This window comes from Mixophyes fleayi, chromosome 1, assembly GCF_038048845.1.
Source record: "Mixophyes fleayi isolate aMixFle1 chromosome 1, aMixFle1.hap1, whole genome shotgun sequence".
Classification (NCBI taxonomy): domain Eukaryota; kingdom Metazoa; phylum Chordata; class Amphibia; order Anura; family Limnodynastidae; genus Mixophyes; species Mixophyes fleayi.
Window position 1 is genome coordinate 315,129,878 of NC_134402.1, and position 24,656 is coordinate 315,154,533.

Here is a 24,656-nt window from a genome sequence, read left to right on the forward strand (position 1 = left end):
TGGTAAAGTTATGGACCAGTCTGTCGAAAAGAGAGAGAAGAATGGATTTTCCTTCAAACCCTTACACCAATAGTTCCCAACTGTAGTCCTCAAACCCCCCTAACAGTAAGGCTATCCACGCTTGAGGAGGTGGTTGGATCAAAATGACCGATGCACTTATTATGCCACCTGTACTTATGTCATGATATCTTTAAAATCTTGACTTTTAGGGAAACTTAATTTCTACATGTGGGAAACACTGTCTTAAGAATATGTACTGTCACAATTATGTGCAGATCAATGTGGACGACTGAAGAGTCCTGTTTATTCTAGTATATTAAGTTTGACTGAGGTGAGACAGAAGTAAGGTGAGCCAGAAAGCTCTGTTGGAAAAAAGCAGTTTCTGGAACCTTTGGGCCCCTTCTTCCGCCCCTTTCTCAAAAACTGGATTATGTGGCGTTACTCATGTTTTCCTATTTATATAACCATATGTCGGTTCATCAATTCCTCATGTGCCTCTTGTGGAACTGTAGAGGTCAGTAACCAAGAATGCCAATGGAATATTTATGTCACGTGACGCACGTACACTCTGTAAAGTCTGTCATATACATAAGACAAAAATACTTTTTGCATAAGTGTCCTTTCAAGCAACCGAGAACACACTTTAATAGACTAAAATGATGTGAAGATTATATTACAATAAGAAGAGAATATTAAATCTATCACAGAAAAACATGCTTTGATCCTTCCTCTTGTGTATGTTCTGCTGCAAGGATACTGTTTTGACAACTGGTTCTCATTATTCCATTGATAAGTGAGGATAATAGATCTGCTCCTGAAAGTACAGTAATTGGAGAAGTAGATGGGTGTGTAGATTCTTAATTTCACTATAGGTCCTATTTACTTACTATTCAGCTGTTTCTTCAGTTGCTTAAATACAGGGCTATTCAAAAAGTATGAACCGATTTCATTGTGCAATATTTTATTGAGGAAAAGTAAAACAAAACTCCAGCCAAGTCACAAATATTCTACTCATAATAAAGTTTTATTTCCTGTATTTCAAGTGTTCAATGTGATTTCAGTTCTCAAGCATCGTCATGAAACAAGTCACTGACCATTTGAAAGAGGAGGTTTCTAAGTTATTTCATGACGACCATGACGATGCTTGAGAACAGAAATCACATTGAACACTTGAAATACAGGAAATAAAACTTGATTATGAGTAGAATATTTGTGACTTGGCTGGAGTTTTGTTTTACTTTTCTTTAATAAAATATTGCGTTATGAATTGGTTCATTCTTTTTGAATAGCCCTGTATATTGATATATACTGACCTCCCAAACTCAGTGCAAACAACACACTGGCCTGTTTTGTTTACTTCTACAGTGTTTCCTATAAAATATATAGTACATACAGACTCAAAAAATAAGTCTCCTTTTAGATATCTGTGAGTTTGGAAAATTACAAGTGTGCATTAATATTGGAACCAAAACTATTCACTCCTACACCGGTTAACGTCCCATTACAATTGACCCAAACTCTAAAATATGTATTTTCTTTTTAAATTGTGTGCTAAACTTCAATTCCTAATGAATATAAACCTTGTTAGAGTTGTTTTACATTTACATGTTGTGTATTTTCAGGTACACATATGAAGAATACAAACAGACCGCAGACTGGCTCTTGTCCAAAACAGAGCACCGGCCCACAGTGGCCATTGTATGTGGCTCTGGACTTGGAGGTTTGGGGGAACTCTTAAAGGATCAAGTGGTATTCCACTACAGTGACATCCCCAACTTCCCACGGAGCACGGGTATGTAAACCAGGGGCAGGTGCCTAGATTGTGGGTGTAAGATTTATGTTAATCTCAGGTTGAGGTTCCAATAGGGCATGGGAACTGATTCTGGGCAATGGCTAAAATAATCATTTACTGACATAAATAATAATGCTTATTAACTTTTTCTGAAGCTGTTCATTAAATATTGAATAGAGTATCCAATCCTGTACAGTAACATACAGGGCATGTGCCTGTTAGGACACTTCCTCTATGGAATTCACTGTCAATACAACTTCCTTATAATAGTTACACAATAGAGTTCTAATGTGCTGTTCCGTCTCCTTCTGTTATACAGTTCCTGGTCACGCTGGACGTCTGATATTTGGGAACCTCAATGGGAAGCCATGTGTGTGCATGCAAGGACGGTTTCATTTCTATGAGGGCTACCCATTGTGGAAGGTGAGCCTTTTCTTAAAAACAATAGTAAGAGGTCACCACTGACTGTCTTATACTGCATAGCAACAAAATAATTTTGATCCAAGTGTATCCGTATCCTTCACACAGAAGAGGCATTTCGTAGCCTGAACTAATCATGAGATTGCAGCCTATAAATTACCTACCTAGTGACCTCACTGAAGCACAGCACACAGTATACCTCATGCCTCAGTAATGTTACTAGTTTCTACTGAATTACTGTGATTAATATTGGTTCAGGCCACAAGATGGCTTCCTCCACTCTGAGTAGGCGATGGACGTATTTTAATTTATATTCTGTCTGCGTACAGGCAGGGGACAATATATTGTGTTCTTTAAACTAACATCACTTCAATATATTAATAGCATTAAGAACACAGCTAGGAAGTTCTAATGAGGAAGTGAATTATCTCACCATTTCTTTTCACTTCTCTTCAGGTCACATTTCCTATTCGTGTTTTCCGTTTGATTGGTGTGGAAACTGTCATTGTCACCAATGCTGCAGGGGGCTTGAACCAAGATTATAAAGTGGGGGATATGATGGTGATAAAGGATCACATTAATATGCCAGGATTTGCAGGACATAATCCACTCGCCGGTCCAAACGAGGAGAGGTAATCATTATATTAGACCGACATTTTATCTTCAACATTATAACATATGGTCTATTTTATATTTTAGTGTACAGTTTTCCTAAAAAGCTCAATGAAACCTAGCACACAATTGGTAACATTAAGATGACATTTTGCTGCTAGCTTTTTCCTGATTTAATACAACATTTAACAAATTTTTCCTGTAATTTTGTATATTTAAAAGTAATGTAGAGTTTGGTTCTCGTGTGGTCCAAAAGACTATAAGGGGCTTATTCAATTAAGTCTAGAGATCAGGGATATGTGTTCCCACTGACAACACTTTACTGAAACGTTGCAGATTTCCGTGTGCACTCCATAGGGTTGTTGCATTACCGTATTGTCACTTTACACGTGCAGTCGTGTGTAATCGCGATCGCCGGGCCTAATCGAATATGCCCCTAAATGCAGTGTTAACTGAATATTAAAACACCGGCATGATGTCAGTAGTAAAACTGTTCACAATAAATCTGTAGCTGAATTATGTTTGTTGATAAACTGAGCCAAGTTTGCCATTGAATTGTATTTATATAAAGGAGTTTACTGAAACCAGTTTGTAAATTTTGAGCAGACCACATGAGAATATGTCTGTCATAGGGTAGATGATCTGGGAAAGCAATCGGTCCAGATTTTTAGATCTGCCATTTTTTTGGAAGGGAGGCTGAGGGTAAGTCATATTCAATGTAGATTTCCATTTTAGATACCATTTTATTATCAATAAGATAAGTACTAGCAAATGCGGGTAAATAAATGGCTTACTATTACTGCTTTTTCTCACCTCACCTCACTTACATGTGTGTCAAACAGCTTTGGACCTCGGTTTCCCCCCATGTCTGATGCTTATGACAAGGACTTTAGGAAGCTGACTCTGGCAATAGGACGGGAGCTGGGCTTCTCAGAGAAAATGAGGGAAGGGGTGTACTGCAGCCTTGGGGGACCAAACTTTGAAACCATTGCTGAATGTCGATTCCTCAACAGTCTTGGAGCAGACGCTGTGGGTAAGTAAAAATGATTCTGAGGTGGTGTATTGCTTATGTTCAGTCGTGGTGAGACAGTAGATATTTCTCATGAAGTCGTGATCCTAGGGACAGGCGTATTTCGTTAGTCCGTAAAATAACTGATGTATTTATGCAATGATTTTTTTGCATTTCTGAATATAATTCAGAGACATACCCAGATGTCCTGCATATATTTATTTTGGAGAGATTTACATTTTTTGTTTGCACAGGATTATTTGCTAACATGATTCATACAGCAGAAATAGCTGTGACATCATAGCCTAGTGCTCCACTCCCAGCCCATTATCAGCAGGGAAGGGCAGTGTCACAGGTAAGATGTTGTTAGCTGCTGCCATTCCCTGCCTGTGGCCGGTCATTCATTCAGTTTCTTATGTGTCCCCTAAACACTGATGTGCTAGACGACTGCCTAGGTTTACCCAGTGTTAGCGCAGGTCCTGCCCTTGTCATTTATGTTATCATTAGTCTACCCTGCACTAGACTAAACTTTACTTTAGAACGTAGATATATGAAAGGTTGCTATATATTTCTGCTATTTGCATCATCATAGTAAAAAAGCACACCTCAGGCTACGTTATATCTTCTGCATTTATCTGGTATCGCAGAAACAGCTTTGCTGCTAAATGATTGTATCAAGTCATTAATAGAAAGGAGTCGTCTCATTCTAGGTCATGGCTTTACAATGATAAGCTTCATGTGCTGGTCTGTCTGCGCAGGGTTATTGAGAGGGAATGTTTGAATGAATATGCATAAAGATCAGCAAAGAAAGCTGCAGTGAATATGAAGATAATGGGGTCATTTATTAAAACTGGGTCATGGCAAAAAAAAAGGGAAAGAGTAATTTTTCCTATAGTTTTCTCTGTCAACATTTATCGAAATGCCAAAAGCTTCTATGTTTTGCCTGGTGTGTGCTTTCCTCTTGGCCTTCTGACTTATGTTAGGGCTATACTGACGTTATTTGTGCAACATTTTGAGCAAATGGAGTTTTATAAATAAGTTGCTTGTTGTTTTAGGCATTTGTTTAACTCCAATCATTTATTTACTAACACTGTATCTGTACTGGATACAATAATATAATAAAGGATAGGACATAAGTTTCCCACTTTTTTGGGAAATGTTTCATCTAATTTCAAAGCCACAAAGTAAGGGTTATTACACAAGCTAATGTAAAGTACTAGCTGTCAATGCAGTTGTGTGCAGGAGGGAAGAGTTAAGAATATCATCAGATAAGAATAAATCATGTGTCCCTCATACAATAGTTTTGGGTTTACAATCAAATGGACAATATGCCTTTTCTCTGACTCCTTCACTGCATTGTGAATCCCTCTGGCATGGAAGTCTTATTGTAATGTTGAGTGCAGGGCAGTGATTTCCACAAACGTACATGGTCAGAAAAGTCAACTAAGAAGATTCCATACTGAGCTGTCTTCTATATCAGAACACACTGCTTACTATTCTTCCTCCAGAGTACATGGAGAAGGATGAAAGGAAGGATAGGTCTCTGTGGAGTTTAACAGCCTGGTTGTACCGATAGGTAAAAGTACACTATATTAGTGTATCAGATTGCTGGTTATTTCTCTCTTACGATGTACCATCGTGGCGACATCTCTTGGTACAGTACTGACTGTTAAACTAACAGTAATGGATATTGCACCTGTACCAATGTATTTAGTACCTTTATTGTAGTACACCAGCATACACGATGGCTTATTTAATAATAAGGTACAAATAACACATATGTGCTGTAATACGTAGCAGCCTATAGATTGTTTCCTTTGATCAGTCTATTTACCATTGTAGGAAGTCTGGTTATAGCACGTCAGCTAGATCTATATGGACTATGTTATTATACATGGCTTGTGATGTGACTAGTCTCTCACCTATTCTTTGTCTTTCATTGTCCAGGGATGAGCACAGTACCTGAAGTAATCGTGGCCAGACACTGCGGCCTGAAGGTTCTGGGCATATCGCTGATTACCAATAAAGCTGTGATGGACTACAGCAGTGAAACTACTGCTAACCACGAGGAAGTGCTCCAGGCTGGAAAAGACAGCGCCAGATACATGGAGAAGCTGGTGACGGTTCTGATGAAGCGCATTGAGATGAATAATAATGTGTGCTAGAAGTGTAGGGCCTGGAGGGGATGGAGAAATACAAGTGCTGCCCCTCCATCTTGTCTGTTTCCTCCAGAGATATGGGCCACACACACTTTGCCTCTTAGCCAAGCATAGCGTTTATCAAATCCTAGGGACTCATTGTTCTCACACATTCCGTGTACCCACATACTGGTGTGGAGAACTAACACATCCATTCTAATCTGTAATCTCTCCTATAACTTATGTCCACAATGCATTCCTCTGTCATTCTCTTAGATCTGCTAGCACTGGGCTCTGGGAGCTTACAGCACGTGAAGCGCTCCTTGTAGATACTGGAATTATATGTGCGTTAATCACATATCTGTGTCTGTCTTCATTTTACCTTTTGTGCTAATACGGTTCTGTTACACAGAAATGAGTAAGAAAGCTAAGTCAGTTAATTATTTTATTATTATTGTTTTATTATTATTAACTTTATTTATTTTCATGTAGACCACTTTGAGTAGATGAAACTTTTAAACATTCATTTTGAACATGTAATAATAATGGTTTGCTTCATGATAGAACTTTAATTTGATTAGGTAAAACAGCAAACGCACTTTATAACATAGGGGTAAAAACAAAGACTTGTTTGTACTGTATAACTTTATCACACACTGTACTGTATTCTCCTTTTGCCATTTATCGAACTTTGGAATCAAACTAGAATTCAATACAACATATGATCTATACTGTATGTATTGCGTTATGCTTGCCAAGCATTGTTCATTATTTTATTTACAATAGGACAGGTTAACGCATAAGATAATTCATTATTGTGTCATTAGCTTTAATCGGGACTGGATAATCTCAGAAGCATGGTAGTCATGGCTCTTAAAAGGTACTACTGTCGCCCAACATTTCAGGGTACTTCCTATAGTGTAATGTAAATTGACATTGTTTAACTGAGAAAGTGACCTGTTCCCCAACTTAAATAATCATGTATGTAGAAAGCATGAATTCAGTCTTGTTCTCAAATGGCAATTGGTATGTACTGTTTCTTAATGTAATACAGTCTGCACAATGTATTATGGTTTATATTATATTATATCTGCAGAAGTACTGTTTTACTCTGCAGAATATAGCTCTTTTAGGGAGCAAATCATTTTCCCTCTAACTCTTCTACTGCTAATTAAATTTTGAAGAAATACAGTTGATGCCCGTAAACTACAAGGCGTACAATCCTTCTCTTGTGTCACATAATCACTCCCTTACCCTGAACGACATAGAGAAATCTACAGGGGAACGCTGTAATCCATCCCATGTTTTCTGTAAGATGATGGAAAATAGTCAATGATGTTGTCTGTGTCTGACATTCCTGCTGCAACTGATATATACCTCTTTTCTTTGTATACACCTTTTTGTAGAAGGCTTAAATAAAATATAATCTGTTTTCAACCTATGCATTTTGTGTATTTACTGTATGTCATGTATCCAGAAACAAAAAAGTGTTCTTTTACGAAAACAGACATTATTTTGATAAACTTTGCCAGGATCACATTACTAAATTGCACTGACGTTGTTTTTTACTTGTGATAATGGTAGTTGTTGTCTGACATTGCACAGCATCGACTAGACCAGTGGTTCCCAAACTTTTGCAGTTCACGGCACCCTTAGAGTCTCCAAATTTTTTCAAGGCACCCCTCCAAAATAATTATTGAGCAGTCCTGTTTTAGAATTAGTTGGGTCAAAAAATTGTAATAAGTATTTAGGTCAGGACAGAAATACTTTATTTAGTTGTATGCAAAAATACCCCCTCTGCATCCAGACACTCTGCCCTCAGGCACTCTGCCCCCTCTGCATACAGACACACTGCCCTCTCTCACACTGCCCCCTCTGCCCCCTGACGCTGTGTCCCCCACCACTGCCCCTCTCACGCTGTGTCCCCCTCCACTGCCCCTCTCACCCTGCCCCTCTCACGCTGTGTCCCCCTCCACTGCCCCTCTCACACGCTGTCCCCCTCCACTGCCCCTCTCACGCTGTGTCCCCCTCCACTGCTCCTCTCACGCTGTGTCCCCCTCCACTGCCCCCTCACGCTGTGTCCCCCTCCACTGCCCCTCTCACGCTGTGTCCCCCTCCACTGCCCCTCTCATGCTGTGTCCCTCCTCTGCCCCCCTCCACTGTCCCCCTCACGCTGTGTCCCTCCTCTGCCCCCCTCCACTGCCCCTCTCACGCTGTGTCCCCCTCCACTGCCCCTCTCACGCTGTGTCCTCCTCCACTGCTCCTCTCACGCTGTGTCCCCCTCCACTGCCCCCTCACGCTGTGTCCCCCTCCACTGCCCCTCTCACGCTGTGTCCCCCTCCACTGCCCCTCTCATGCTGTGTCCCTCCTCTGCCCCCCTCCACTGTCCCCATCACGCTGTGTCCCTCCTCTGCCCCCCTCCACTGTCCCCCTCCACTGCCCCTCTCACACTGTGTCCCCCTCCACTGCCCCTCTCACGCTGTGTCCCCCTCCACTGCCCCTCTCATGCTGTGTCCCTCCTCTGCCCCCTCCACTGTCCCCCTCACGCTGTGTCCCTTCTCTGCCCCCCTCCACTGTCCCCCTCCACTGCCCCTCTCACGCTGTGTCCCCCCTCCACTGCCCCTCTCACGCTGTGTTCCCCTCCACTGCCCCTCTCATGCTGTGTCCCTCCTCTGCCCCCCTCCACTGTCCCCCTCACGCTGTGTCCCTCCTCTGCCCCCCTCCACTGCCCCTCTCACGCTGTGCCCCCCTCCACTGCCCCTCTCACGCTGTGTCCTCCTCCACTGCTCCTCTCACGCTGTGTCCCCCTCCACTGCCCCCTCACGCTGTGTCCCCCTCCACTGCCCCTTTCACGCTGTGTCCCCCTCCACTGCCCCTCTCATGCTGTGTCCCTCCTCTGCCCCCCTCCACTGTCCCCCTCACGCTGTGTCCCTCCTCTGCCCCCCTCCACTGTCCCCCTCCACTGCCCCTCTCACACTGTGTCCCCCTCCACTGCCCCTCTCACGCTGTGTCCCCCTCCACTGCCCCTCTCATGCTGTGTCCCTCCTCTGCCCCCCTCCACTGTCCCCCTCACGCTGTGTCCCTCCTCTGCCCCCCTCCACTGTCCCCCTCCACTGCCCCTCTCACGCTGTGTCCCCCCTCCACTGCCCCTCTCACGCTGTGTCCCCCTCCACTGCCCCTCTCACACTGTGTCCCCCTCCACTGCCCCTCTCACGCTGTGTCCCCCTCCACTGCCCCTCTCATGCTGTGTCCCTCCTCTGCCCCCCTCCACTGTCCCCCTCACGCTGTGTCCCTCCTCTGCCCCCCTCCACTGTCCCCCTCCACTGCCCCTCTCACGCTGTGTCCCCCCTCCACTGCCCCTCTCACGCTGTGTCCCCCTCCACTGCCCCTCTCACGCTGTGTCCCCCTCCACTGCCCCTCTCACGCTGTGTCCCCCTCCACTGCTCCTTTCACGCTGTGTCCCCCTCCACTGCTCCTCTCACGCTGTGTCCCCCTCCACTGCTCCTCTCACGCTGTGTCCCCCTCCACTGCTCCTCTCACGCTGTGTCCCCCTCCACTGTCCCCCTCACGCTGTGTCCCCTTCCACTGCCCCTCTCACGCTGTCTCCCCCTCCACTGCCCCTCTTATGCTGTCTCCCCCTCCACTGCCCCTCTTACGCTGTCTCCCCCTCCACTGCCCCTCTCACGCTGTCTCCCCCTCCACTGCCCCTCTCACGCTCTCTCCCCCTCCACTGCCCCTTTCACGCTGTCTCCCACTCCACTGCCCCTTTCACGCTGTCTCCCCCTCCACTGCCCCTCTCACGCTGTCTCCCCCTCCACTGCCTCTCTCACGCTGTCTCCCCCTCCACTGCCCCTCTCACGCTGTCTCCCCCTCCACTGCCCCTCTCACGCTGTCTCCCCCTCCACTGCCCCTCTCACGCTGCCCCTCTCACTCTGCCCCCGCTGTCACTCTCACTCTGCCCAGCTGTCACTCACACTCTGCCCCGCTGTCACTCTCACTCTGCCCCCGCTGTCACTCTCACTCTGCCCCCGCTGTCACTCTCACTCTGCCCCCGCTGTCACTCTCCGCTGCCACGATCCCTGCCACTCCTCTGCCGCGGGCCAGACATAGTAAAAAAAAACAAAAACACAGAAACTTACCAATCCGCCAGCAGCCTCCTCTCCCGTCGATATTCAGTGACAGCTGCTGCGGGGAGAGGAGGCTGCTGGGTCCCGGCGCCCGGCGGAAAGTTTCTGTGTTTTTGTTTTTTTTTTACTATGTCTGGCCCGCGGCACCCCAGTGACAGCGCCGCGGCACCCCTGGGAGCCGCGGCGCACACTTTGGGAACCGCCGGACTAGACTGTGATGCATGAACAATTCTCCACCCCATTGTGGGGTATTATTACAATTATAATTATTATGAATTATTACAAATATTACAATAATGACAAATTGTATAATATACAATTACTAATAATTATTACAATTACAAAAACCTACCCCTGCATACATCTCAAATCTTATATCAAAATACTCTCCCTCCCGGCCTCTAGGATCTACCTCTGACATTCGCCATGTCTCGTGTCTGGTAACCACCTCTGGTAACCGTCTACAAGAGTTCTCCCATGCTGCTCCCCGCTTATAGAATTCTCTACCAAGCACAATCAGAATTTTCCACAGCCTTCAAATCTTTAGACCCTCTTTGAAAACCCATCTCTTTTTAGAAGTGACCTTATCCCCGATAATACTATTCATACTAATGCACCCTCACAACTGTCCCAACCTCCACTCTGAGCCACATTTGCTCCTCTTGTTGCAGCTGTGCCCTATTCCACTTACAATATCTCTAATGAGCAGGGTCCTTCATACCCTTTGTTTTCATGTCTGCTTTTTTTTTGTCTATCTCGTATGTCCCTGTTTTATGTATGTCCTGTTTTCCCTACTGTACTGCGCTGCGGAACACTGTGGTACCTTACAAATCTACGATAATAATAATAATTATAATTTGGGGCTTTTGTCCCCTCACCCATTAAATAAGTCATGTAATAAAGTAAAGTAGATAGATATAAATATAAAAAGAATATTGTATTAAATAACTCATGCACAGGCTTGGTTTGTATATTTTTGTTCCTAAAGATTATGATTATCAATATGAGAATATTGACACGCATGAAGTTTACTCTAGTATATGAGCATTGACTTGCATCTTTTTGTGTGACAATTCCAATGAAATAGTAATCTAAGTGTGCTAAACTATTTGCATATGAGACGGCATTATGGGGAAATTATTTTTATTAAGCTAAAGCCTTCCAGCAACAAAAAAACTGTTCTAAAGAAAACTGGTACCACTAGGAGCCATACCCAAGTCCTTTCGGGACAGTTTGACGTAACGTGAGAGGCGTGGTCACCAGCTTTGCCCAAATTATCTTGCATTTCACAAAAGGGGTGGAGACTAATGTTGATACGATAGTGGAAGGCAACAAATGTCGATTGCTCATAAGCAAACTACACCTTGAAGTCTTGAAAATTCCTATAGTTTGCTTGTAGTAAAGGAACATTTTGTAAAAGTTACTCACCACAAAAACGCAAATAGAAAAATTATATTCATTTCAATGCAATGCTGTTGTAGGTTTTTCAAAATGCTTTATTTTTTTAATCAATATCACCTTTTACTGCAGTCAGGCCGAGTTGTAATGACTGTGCTGCCATCTTGAATGTTTTATTGCTAAACGGGTAAGAAATATTCTTAATTTCTTACCCACACAATACTATATGTCCTGCCCCACTGCATAGATTGACGCACATATTAACTTATGTCCACAAATCAACTCTGTACTGTCAGAGGGAGAAACTGTGCTGCAGTAGGTTCATTTCGTTCTTCAGAAGAGCAACACATACACAGCCTGGCACTCCCAGACTCTGGCCGCAACCCAACCCAAAGCCTGGCCTGTGCCAGGAGAATAGATTCAGACAGAGCAGAATGGAGCAATTGTGCAAGATTTTCAGGTGAATGTGGACATTTAGGACAAGTGCAAGTGACTTAATGTACTCTGTATTAATATTAATTTTCTAGCTCTAAGTAGATGTCACTTCTAGCACAGCAGAGGTAACGATTACAAACTTCACTCTATTGAATTATACACTGTTACGTCCATAACTATCGTCACCAATAAAGATTGTCCAATGCGATCAATTTGGTTCCAACGCACAAAGAGATTTAATAGCAATATATAACAAAGTATAATTGATACATACACTTGCGCACTGGATCCAGTAACAGGTTATCAATCATGAAGTCTGTATAGTGAGAGACTGTTACTGTTCCAAGTGGTCTGTTTTTATATAGTTTGGGTTGAAAGAAAACAGTGATGATGTCACAATGTACACAAAGATCATTCTTCATTGGTTCAGAGTTCAGGATATTTCAGTACAATGCAGTTCATAGGTCGGTTCAAACGATGTTTCTCCAAAAGTGGAGGCACCTCCCTCCAACAACTGCGTACTTGTCTTGCCTCAGGGAACCGCCAAAATCGAATTTAAACTAACCTAGTAACATTCGGTAGCATTTTCAGCATTTTCAGCATTAATCTTATACTAATCATAACTAGTGATTGCAATGAGCAATCGCTTACCCGATGATACTGGATTCCTGCTGGTGAAATGTGGATTAATATAAGACCAAACACTATACATTTCTGTATGTCCTGAACCCTAAATATCTTTAATGTAAGTTTACCTTTATGTAATAAATCTCTTAAGTCTTTTATATTAATAATAAAAGAATGTCAATTGGAAACTTTATTAAAAGTGAACTATTTACAAATGTTGGTGTGAATGGTAGTGTATTTACTTTGCTTTCCTATTCGATTGCATAATTAACCCTTGTACGTCGTTGCGTACTTATCACAATCATACAGGAAACTTTTACAATTGGTATTTGTTAATTTGAAACAACTTCATCCAATTATCTGACTTCAACATTTATTAGTTCTTATAGTAAGAATTTAAAATATAGATCTTTTAAATGTATACATATCTGTTTAAAGTTGACTGATACAATTTAAGGCACGGGCACAATAAGCCCATTTTAAAGCTATATAATATGATTTGTCTAATGAAGTTATTAAACAAAACATAAAAAATGACTCGGTCCTGCCACAAGCAGCAGTTAAAAAGAACATCTGAAACACCACCAATGTTCTCAGGGTGAAAGATGTTAGGGACATAACATAGACAAATTGAGGGGGGTTTCCTAGAGCTTGGAAAACCCCCCTCCCAGCCTGGGGCACTGTATAATTGTGGTGGCTGGATACTGCCCCCGCTTCACACGGATCTGTTCGAATTGCCCATGTATATTATGGGGATAGGGAGAGTTGGAGAGCAGCCAAGCCCTCTCTAAAATTATAGCCATGCCCCGTGCATGCTGGTCACGCCCACTGGCGGATGGGTGTGGAAACCCTCCTCTACAAATCCTGCGTTTGCCCCTGCATTAGAGAGGAAGAGGGGAGAAAGGAGAGAGAGTGGGAGGGAGAGAGAGAGAGAGAGAGAGAGAGTGAGGGAGGAGAGAGGGAGACCACATAAATACCTATATTCAAACATAAAAACAGTATTTTCAAATTTGGCAAAAATAAAGGTTAATGTTACAAAAAGCGAGGTAGATACTAGAAAGCTACATTTAAGAGACAAACACTTTAGAAGCTAATAAAGATCTAAACATGAGAAGCCAAAGAGGTTCAGAGTGACACCGCCTAATTCAAATTGACATAATGATTTCTGACCCCAGTTGTTAAAGTTATAGCTTTAAAATAGATCACTATACCTGTGGCTGGGACCTCCCTTTCGACACATGACATGGGAATTTTTTTTGGTGTATGTGTATAAGGTTAAAAATGACTTACTCTGTGGTTTAGTGGGATCAAATTCACCCATCTAACCCATTCCATGAGAATGGTACTTCTCCATCCTTGACCACTGTAAGCCTCCAACTGTACCCTCATACCCAGCTGTTTGTACCACTGAGACTTGGGCAATAACAACATACGTGTATTACAGAATCATATATTATGAAGTATAATGAGGTTTACGTACAATGAATTAAGAGCCATGTTTGCCCTATTGTACTAGGTGAAAGGATCCAGGGCGGCTTAAACCTTTACTGGCATTGCCTGGGATCCATCTTTTGCCAATTTTTTTCCCCTGCTTAATCCCTGTTTCAGAGCTGGCAGTTCGCTCAGGTACATGGCAAAATCTGAGCCACTTGGGTGAATTCTTAGATGTGGGTATCCTTATCCTTGTCGGCTCCTCCGACACCAATATCCCATCCACACTGTTGTAATCTTTTCACTTTTGAGAAATATGATGAAGTCATACATTTGAATCTAACAGCCTCACATTTTTCTTGACAATCCTGTGTAAACAACTATGGTCCTTGATTATGGAGAACTCCAGACAGAAAAGGTATGGTTGTAAGTTCATTAGTTCCCATGCAATGGGCAAACATTATTTCTTAATAGTGAAATAAGCCAGCTCTGTAGCCAGAACCTTGCATGAGATGTAGGCCACTGGGTATTCATCCCAATCATCCCCAGCTTGACTCAGTACTGCCCCCAGACCAGAGAATGAAGTATTACTCTGCACTATATTTTCTCCAAATCCATAGCAGCAAGTATTGGTGCTTGGCCCAATGTGGACTTTAGCAACATGAATGCAATCTTTCACTCCGCTGATGAAAGCTACGGTGTCCAAGGAAGCTTGTACCTTCTGCTGGTTGCTAGGACAGGGTAAATTAAATATTGCCTCTACTTAGTGTTATTACTAAATATGGCCAAGTATATGTCATCCAAGTAGGCCTGGGTGAATTCCTGACATATCACCAGGGTGTTGTCCACCATCCGCTAGAAAATGCCTGTGTGTTCTTTATTCCGAATTCCATCGCAGTTAGTTTGTAAAGCCGTAACAGAGTGAAGTAGGCTAACTGCTTGTCAGGAACAGCTGGTAATTGCCATTTTTGTTTGGCTGATGCAGTGTTGTATGTCTATGTAAGCCTGGGTGTCAGCACATGATCCCCATTCACCTCAGCTTAATCTGACACCGGCCCTGATTGGTGACTGCTACTTTAAAAACTTGTATTTTTGCATTTGTGCAATTCTTGGTTTCGACCTGTGCCTGTTACCTGACCACTCCTGATCACTACCTGAATTATCCTATTTGCTTTTGACTCTGGCCACATATGTATTGGTGCCTGGACCGACCTTTTTGACTCTGCCTTTATGTCTGTGATACCACTTCCCAGCTGCACGATTGTGGTGCCATCTATCCGCTCCAATGGACTTTCCTGTGCCAGCTGTGATACTCATCTGGATATATAGTGCAGCATTGCCTCTGCACTTTCACTTGCACTGTGTGTTGCTCTCTAGTGCCACACAGTCCACTACTGGAATTACATCTATCCTATCATCTATAATATAAATGTCTAGTGGCGTGTGTTAGTCTGTCTGTGTGTGTGTGGAAAAAATAAAACCAAGCTGCAGCGCCACCTGCTGAGCGGAGTTATACACTGACCTATTAAATTCTTAGTGTGTGTGGGAAAAAAAAATCAGAAAGGGCTGAAATTTGCTATACTAAGATGTTTTTAATTTTTTTAATTTAATTTGTTAATTGTTAAAAGTGTTTATAAAGATTTTTAAAAAAATATATATATATTTTTTGAAGGAGAAGTGACAGTTGGGAGTGGTTGGTGGTTGCCGGGGGTGACAGTGGGGAGTGGTTGGTGGTTGAGGCCTGGGCTATGGCCCAAATGCATGACAAGAACCTTTTTAACACCTTAAGTAGCTTGATTTGACTAGAATGCATGAGTATCATGCACGGGTTAACTTGTCTGATATATTAGGTGTCACAGCTCTACTCTATCCTGCTAAGCTGTTATACTGTTAGAAGTTGGTACTACACCCTATTTCATCTCATTATACCTGCTTGGGTTGGGTACATTTTCCAAGTACCACAACCCCGACAACCAGGATACCTCCAACAGCTGCGCACTTGTCTTGCCTCAGGAAACCGCCAAAATCCAATTTAATCTAACCTATTAACATATTCGGTAGCATTTTTAGCATTTTCACCATTAATCTTTTACTAATCATAACTAGCGATTGCAATGAGCGATCGCTTATCTGATGATACTGAATTCCCGCTGGTGAAATCTGGATTAATATAAGACCAAACACTATGTTTAATTCAACACCGACATTGCCGCTTTAAATGAACAGTTATCTAGGTCACACTGTTCAGTGACGTGGAACTCAAGTGCCGGAGAGGTCTGTGTTCGGAAATACTTGCGGTCAGCATCATCCAGCCATCGGAAATGTGAGGCGTCGCTTTGTAGGTAAGTCTGTTTATATTGATGTAGTTTTTTTTTGTAATCAGTGTTTCTTTGTAGGTATCCTGGTTGTCGGGGTTGTGGTAATCGTTTTTTGCGATTACCACCCATCTGCTTTAGCTGGTCCAGTTGCATCCTGCATCCCTGTTGCCACAGGGATCTCTACTCTGCCTCCTACTACCAAGTCCTCTGTGGTGTCCACCTACCTCAGTTACCACAGCGGCAGATTAAGTCCTGTGGACAGCCAAGTGCCGGCGATCATATCTGGTTCCATGGGAACCGGGTTGCTAAAGATAAACTAAGAGATACGGGCAGGTAATAGCAACTTAAATCAGTGGTAATAAGTAACTTTGGCGGAGCCCATTAACCAAACACAATGAACTTCACATTCATGGACAAAAACCTACCTAAAATGTTCAAACATGGCTCCAAAGAACACTGTAATAGTAACATTATTGTGGCCAAAAATGAAGAATATAGAGATTATGTGCAAAATAAAAAAAAGCATAGGGGCAGAAACTTTTTAAGGCACTGTATATATAACAGTTTCCATATCTCGGCAAAACTTGAGATATTTCACATTATATTAACATTTGCTGTCTGGCTGTGTGCAAGCTATTGCTTCATATTACCAGTCCTTTAATGGGATTTTTTGACAGTACTTAGGAAAACAACTTTATATCAAATATGTTCAGTACTAATAAGCTTCTCAAATGTTTACAAATATAATTAGTGGATATTTTATACACACCAACATATATGTTAGGCTTAGTGGTCCTTTAGATAGAAAAGTTGCGCCTATAGAGATGATTGCTGATCAAAAGGAAGGGGGCTGGTATCTAATATAAAGCCTGTATTTAGGAACATTTCCAATTTAAGTCAATTAGTTGCGAAGATATGATTTTGTTGAAATTATAACTATTATTTCTATATAACATACATCACAGATCTAGAAATAATTCACACCTGTGCCCAAAGTACCTAAAGTTAACCCTTCGCAGAAGGATTGTATCCCCTGGGCTACAAGTGTTGGATGTGTACATGTAAAGAATCCCCGAGGCCTTGTTATTTCCTAAGGTATGACTGTCATTTATCAGACCTGTCATTACTGATAATTGATTTGGAAACTAAGGGAGCAACAAGGAGCAAATATACTCAAGAGGGACTAATTCCCCGTAATTGTAAGGCAGGTGACATCCACCCACTGCACCTGCTGATTAATCTGCCTCATGACACAGAGAAACAGGACATTAATGTACCTCCTCAATAATTAAAGCTTCTTTTCCGTTACACCGTGCATTTATTTAGATGTGTGTTAATAAAATGAACTGCAAATACACTGGTAGCCCCACTTAAAAAATACTGTTACCTCTAATAATGACACTTAATATTCATATTTTACCATTGAGTTTGTGGAATAAAACCCATAATAAAATAATAAATACAACAAATACCTGCAACGTTGACTAACATGATCGCATAATGCAGAGAATATGAGATTATGTCTTTCAACTGTAAGCACGGGTTCATTAATATAATGTGCAGCAAAAGGAACAAAGTAATTGGTAATCATTAATAGCTACAGCTGAGAATACAAATACAAAGTTAGATGATGCTATGTCATCAGCTTAAATTCTCCAGTGAACATCCACACGGCTCCATAGCTCAGGGGTTAGAGCACTGGTCTTGTAAACCAGGGGTCGCGAGTTCAAATCTCGCTGGGGCCTGTAAATATCTTTTTGTTTTTAAAACAAAGTAAATAGTAACCATAATACGCTAATTGCTTCCCTATTCTTTTAACATTTGTAGCACATTGCAAGTACACGATTTCTAAATATTTTACATAATATTTCTTCGCAATGCTAATGTTGTGTGGCTGACGTGAGTTTATTGTTAACTGCTGATCGAAAGTTCCGGGACCGCCGGTGCCCGATATAGGCTCATCTGCTCGCTTGTGGTAGGTGGAGTGTAGAGGTTCGTCCGCTCGCTGGCAGTGGGGGAGTACAAAAGGGGTCACGTGCAGGTTGGGGGAGAAGGGTCTATGGGAAATGCGGCCTCCTCCTTTAGGACTACATGCGCTACCGGCAGGAGGCGCTGTGATCAGGTATATTTCTTCACTGATAAGGTTTACACAGTTGCCTTTGGAGAGAACACCGAGGGAACCATGTAATCTATCCTGCTGGCTACCTTCTGCAAAACCACAGTTCTTATTTTTACAGATCACTTGCTTCACAAATTTGTTTTGAATACTTATAATTACATAGGTAGAAAAGTGAATGTGTTGATATGTATTATTTAACAGTAGGTTAATCCCAGATGCCTTATAAAATAATTTGGGGGCATGCCTATCAACACTTGATTGAACTATCGGGACACATTAGGCTTTATCCAATCTGATAAAACAATACTGTGAACCCCCATATAATGCCCATTCCGAACTAGCACATATCACTTCTTTATTGCATATAGTTGCGTCATTCCTGAAGGATTGGGACTGCTGGCACTTATGCCATGGTAAATGACACAATTACTGTGGCATTTCAAGGTAATGCATAGTTTTCTACACCCCTAGGAGGTGTGAGAGATTCTGGAATAAGAAGGAGACCTCTTACCTGGCACAAGGTAGCCAGAGACATGACACAATTCAGGCTATCAAGGCCTGGCCACCTCAGTATTAAACCACAGAGTGGTAGGGTCATGATGATGTTAATCTTTATTAAGATCTTATTCAAACAAGCGCATGCAGAGAATTCCCTAACAGGAAGCAATGTAAGAAAACTGGATGATGCAAAATAGTGCTTGCAGAGTTCTGTTGTGTTTGTAGCAGATGTCTGCAGACACCAGGATTATTGATCACAAGGGGCCTGATTCATTAAGGAACTTAAATTAAGAAGTTTCTTATTTAAGTCTCCTGGACAAAACCATGTTACAATGCAAGGGGTGCAAATTAGTTTTCTGTTTTGCACATAAGTTAAATACTGACTGTATTTTCATGTAGCACACAAATATCAACTTTAAATTTCAGTGTACAAATAAGCTATCAAGTATTTGTGTGCTACAGGAAAAAAACAGTCAGTATTTAACTTATGTTTGACCCCTGCTTGTTATTGGACCTGTGACCCTTCTCTTCTGACCTTGACCTTTTGGCTTAAATTCGGATTTTGCTTCTGCGCCTGTGAGTTTGACCCTTCGCTTGCCCTTGGATATTGCATCCGTGCCTGTGACCTTTGGACCTTGGATTTCTCTCATACTACAGTCCACCAATCACTCCACTTCTGGGAAACTCCTTTAAGTCAGTATACGCTACTCGACCCTCGGTCAGCCCGCAGCCCAGTCTGTCCCCACCACTAGGGGCTCCAGCGAACACCTGGCCTTCTGAGTAGTTCCCGAGTTTCACTGTACTGACTTGGGAGTTCCTAACAGTTGGGGGAAGGAGGATTATTGGAGAAATGTTACACTCTTGTGTATTCTGCATCATGTGGTCTCCCTCCCTCCTCTGCGGATTTTCAGGCTGCCAATTATAAAAGTAATATAAATGAATTATTTCATTAGTGTAATTAATTTGGCTGCCAGATTAGTAGTGGGTAGGTCATTGGTACTCACAGTGCGTGCGGCCATGTGGAGATGCTTGAGTGGCATTTGGGGTAAGTGGGGGAGATTTGGAGTGCAAATGGGATCTGAGGGCATGGTGGGGAATTTTGTGGCAAGTGGGAGGCCTGAGGTCCATGGTTTAGGGATTTTTTTTTTGCCAAGTGGGGTTCTAAGGGCATGTGAGGCTGCCCAGTGTACACAGCTTTCCTTTTGTGCCCAGCAGTATGCACCTCCCCATGTGGGGGCAAGCAGTATGCATGTCCCCTGTGCAGGCCAGCAGTACACAGCTCTCCCGTGGGGGCCAGCAGTACACAACTTTTCTGTGGGGGGCAGCAGTACAAGGCTGTTCTGTGGGGGCTAGCAGTACACGGTTTTTCTGTGGGGATAGCAGTACACAGCTTTTCTGTGGGGATAGCAGTACAAGACTGTTCTGTGGGGGCCAGCAGTACACAGCTTAACTGTGGGGGCCAGCTTTACACGGCTCCCTTGTGGAGTCCAGCAGTACAAATTGACCCTAGTCTGTGCATGTGTGTGTGTTAGGGAATTTAGACTGTAAGCCCCAATGGGGCAGGGACTGATGTGAGTGAGTTCTCTGTGCAGCGCTGCGGAATTAGTGGCACTATATAAATAAATGATGGTGATGATGATGAATTGTAAGTGATAATTGAAACATTTATGTAAAAAGTGAAAGGAGAACCGAAAATGTTAAATAAAACAAAGCAAAATCCAAACAGCACATTTCCTGTACATGGCTAACCCTGGAATACATGTTTTTGGCACAAGTTTAATTTTAAAACAGGTGGTTTAACATGTGATTGCAACAAATATCAACCAGAGGGCAGTCTGACTAAACATTTCAGAGAAAGATCAAGATTTTCTTACAACTGTGATATAAAGTCAGATGAATAATATGTGTGACTAAAAGTACATATAATATAATGTGCCTAAAAAAAATAATCACACAAATGTTTCCTTTTTGGCTTAGAAGTGTGGAAACCACCAACATGGGCGTTCTTTTCTTAACTTTTTATTTATTTATGTGATGACTTATTTTTTGTGATGTATATTTTCAAACACAATTATTCAAATAATGATCACTGTAACAAGTAATGCCTAAATTGTATTGTGAAGAAGAAAAATAATTGTTATTAGTAATGGATAACATCTAACACATTTACTATATGGTATAACACAGAGGTATCCAAGTTCAGTCCTCAAGTGCTACCAACAGGTCATGTTTTTGTCACGAGCCGCGGCTTTACCTCCAGCTGCCGTGGCTCGCTTCCCCTCAATGCCCCTCGTCCCGACCGTCATCATGACAACCGGGATGTCACTTCTGCCGCTACCCGTCCGTTGCCAGGGCAACAGTCAGGACGCTCCTTCAGTATCTGTACGCATCTCGGCAGGCAAAACACTGCCGGGCGTGTGATGTAATTCAATTAGCGCTGTGACCCAGCAAACTGTTACCCGGGCGCAGGCGCAGTATGATCACTTATCAGCTGGGTCTCATTTTGTGATTATGGAGCTTGCCTCCTTATTGGATGCTGTCAGTATTTAAGGCAGGGAGGACTTAGCCTTCTTGCCGGTTATAGCGTTCAGATTCTCTGTTAGCTTACCTGCTCGGTGCTGTGTTGGTGTACTCCCTGGATTGCTTTTCTGTGTATGACCCTCTGCCTGTTACCTGGACTCGGAATCATCGCTTGTTGCGCTGACCTTCTGCCTGTACCTAGACCCTGAACCTTCGCTAGTTGCCCTGACCATTTGGCGTGTTTACTGGACTCTGCTATTTGCCTGTGACCCTGACCTCGGCTTGCCTCTGACCATCCGCTCCAGCCTAGGCCAGCGCCTCCTATTCCTCCTGCGCTGCGACCATCTTTGATGAGCTTTTACTACTCTGAGCCTAAGACCTGGGGGCATCTGAGTACCTGTGAGCATATAAATCTCTACGGGAAAGGCGCCTGCTATTGGTGAAGATCTCTACCCTGCCTGTTCTAAAAGCTCATCTAGGTGGACGTAGGCTATAACAGTTTTCAGGATTTCTTTAACTCAACTGTGCATGATTAATCTATTTAGCTGGGTCAGTAATTATCGCACTTGTTTCTACAGACAGAAATACTGTCCTCTTTGCCACAACGCTCAGATGGGCCTTCTCTCGCCTCGAGTTCAGTCAAAGCTTTTCTCTGTGGACAAGATCTTCAGCTCCCCCCAATTTGGGTAGATGGTTACCCATAAGGGCCACCCAAACCTTTCAAACAAATTTGTGACACTCACACATAAAACAAAAGTGAAAAAGGGAGGGTGGAAGTGCATATGTAAGAATAAATAGTGCCAATTAAGGCCCCAGCCTTTCAGACGACTAGGAGAATGGAGATGGGAGGAGACTATCCAATGGAATAGGGCAATGCAGCTCTGCTAATCTGGATGTCATATGCTGGCAGTGTGACTTGTAATATGAAAACTACTCATGAAGATGGTAACAGAACCATGGGGGCAGGCTCTGTAAATAATACATAGAGCCACCCCATGGCTCAGTAACTTTCAGGATTCACTCTGTGCTCACATCTTATTAGGTTTGCACACAAAGGATGAGTGAGATTCTGCTGTCTCAGCTGGTATTTGCTAGACTCACCCAGAGGCGCGGAGTCTAGCAGAGTGGAAGGTATTCACCAGGAATCCCCGCAAGGAGATTTGGGCTTAAGCGGCTTCCACCCTGCAGGTCGCGGCCCTCTAGGGAAGTTACCAGTGAGACAGAACAGAGAGGTGACTTTAAGAGGCAACATGGCACTGAGGAGTAAACTCAGTGAAGGGCAGATACATGAGTCCTAGAAGAACACTAGAGAGGAAGAGATGATAAGCCCGAACAGTGTAATCCACGGTGAGATGTCTAGGCAGAGATCAGAGATACACAGTATATACAGCAGACGATGGACCACAGCTATTACCACTTGGAGGTGGAACGGATCAGCGAGGTCAGCGGTACATGTAGAGTAGATAGTGGACGATGATCACAGCGATTACCACTAACGAGTGGAACAGGTGGGCAGAGATCACCAGTATCCAGGTTATGCAGCAGGTGGTGAACCACAGCTATTGCCACTTGGAGGTGGAACGGATCAGCGAGGTCAGCGGTGCATGTAGAGTAGATAGTGGACGATGATCACAGCGATTACTACTAAGGAGTGGGACATGTAGACAGAGATCAGTGGTGTACAGGGTATGCAGCAGACGATGAACCACAGCTATTACCACTTGCAGGTGGAACGGATCAGTGGAGGTCAACGGTGCATGCAGAGTAGATAGCGGGCGTTGATCACAGCGAGTACCACTAACGAGTGGAACAGGTGGGCAGAGATCACCAGTATTCAGGTTATGCAGCAGGCGGTGAACCACAGCTATTGCCACTTGGAGGTGGAACGGATCAGCGAGGTCAGCGGTGCATGTAGAGTAGATAGTGGACGATGATCACAGCGATTACTACTAAGGAGTGGGACATGTAGACAGAGATCAGTGGTGTACAGGGTATGCAGCAGACGATGAACCACAGCTATTACCACTTGCAGGTGGAACGGATCAGTGGAGGTCAACGGTGCATGCAGAGTAGATAGCGGGCGTTGATCACAGCTAGTACCACTAACGAGTGGAACAGGTGGGCAGAGATCACCAGTATTCAGGTTATGCAGCAGGCGGTGAACCACAGCTATTGCCACTTGGAGGTGAAACGGATCAGCGGAGGTCAGCGGTGCATGCAGAGTAGATAGCGGGGGTAGATACAACGGAGAGCAGGAAGCTGTTTCAGGCCAGGTGAAGACTCGAAGAACCAGCACTGAAAAGGTGAGGGCAGGAACCCTATAATGGAGTACTGACCAATGGCGAGATAGGCCTGATAACTCAGGTGAAGCATAGCACAGGTGCAGACTGCTGCTGACTGCATGCACAATGAAGAGAATTAAGATGAAGGCAGGTGTGCCGATACTTGGGTGGAGATACCCGGAGAGCGGTATGTGACACATCTAGGGCAATGAGCAGAAGCCATGATTCCCTGTTTCTCTGACCACAGAGTCATTCTCTTTCAGGAAGTTCTGGGCAATGTTTCAACTGTGCTTTGCTAGAAAGGGTGTACGTATTGGAGGAGGTAAGGGATTCTTACATCACATGGAAGAATGATGAATGTTCTTTTGAATGTAGGTAAAATTTCTCAATTTGAGGCAAAAATAAGAGATCAGAGACACAGTACTGAACTGCCAAAATGATATGCAGGATAAGATGGAGAAACACAGTTTAGCAGAAAATCTCAGGCAGTAGACAGTCACTGGTAATGCAGAAGTATCTCTGACACTGATAGCAAATAGTCTCTGTTATAAATGATGTTGAATTGAGGCAGGTATACAGACAGACTGATGTTAACACAAACAACTGAGCACTCAGAAAGAACAGCGGCATTACTAAGACAGGCCCAGTGCCCTTCAGTGTGGAACGAAGAAATACTGAGCCAAGACGAAGTACTCTAGTATGTAATTGTAGTAGAGCTACTGCAGATCGAGTCGTGGTAACTACTGTTGTTTTTTACCAAGCTGAAATTTAGTACCCAACCCGTATGTATTAGGGCACATTGCCCTAATCTGATTTTTATATATACAGTCATGTTCTCCTCATTATTTTACAAATCACATAACTGCCTGGATAAATAATGTTTCCTCTGGGATAGGTCCCATTGTGTTGCTGGACAACATAACAGTCCCG

The 24,656-nt window shown here is 43.2% G+C and overlaps 1 protein-coding gene and 1 non-coding gene across 3 annotated transcripts in view; both read left to right on the top strand.

The window, feature by feature from the left end:
* PNP (purine nucleoside phosphorylase) overlaps window positions 1-7,408 on the top strand; it is a 38,277-nt gene extending 30,869 nt beyond the window's left edge. For both annotated transcript variants that reach the window (XM_075212450.1, XM_075212442.1), the window contains exons 2-6: window positions 1,623-1,792; window positions 2,112-2,215; window positions 2,669-2,844; window positions 3,667-3,857; window positions 5,781-7,408. In XM_075212450.1, coding sequence (XP_075068551.1) covers window positions 1,623-1,792; window positions 2,112-2,215; window positions 2,669-2,844; window positions 3,667-3,857; window positions 5,781-5,998 — 859 coding nt within the window. In that variant the 3' untranslated portion in view covers window positions 5,999-7,408. The remainder of the gene's footprint in view (window positions 1-1,622; window positions 1,793-2,111; window positions 2,216-2,668; window positions 2,845-3,666; window positions 3,858-5,780) is intronic.
* A 10,571-nt stretch (window positions 7,409-17,979) lies between these two features.
* TRNAT-UGU (transfer RNA threonine (anticodon UGU)) lies at window positions 17,980-18,052 on the top strand. Its single transcript has one exon. It is a non-coding gene; the product is annotated as a tRNA-Thr (tRNA).
* The last annotated feature ends 6,604 nt before the right edge of the window (window positions 18,053-24,656 follow it).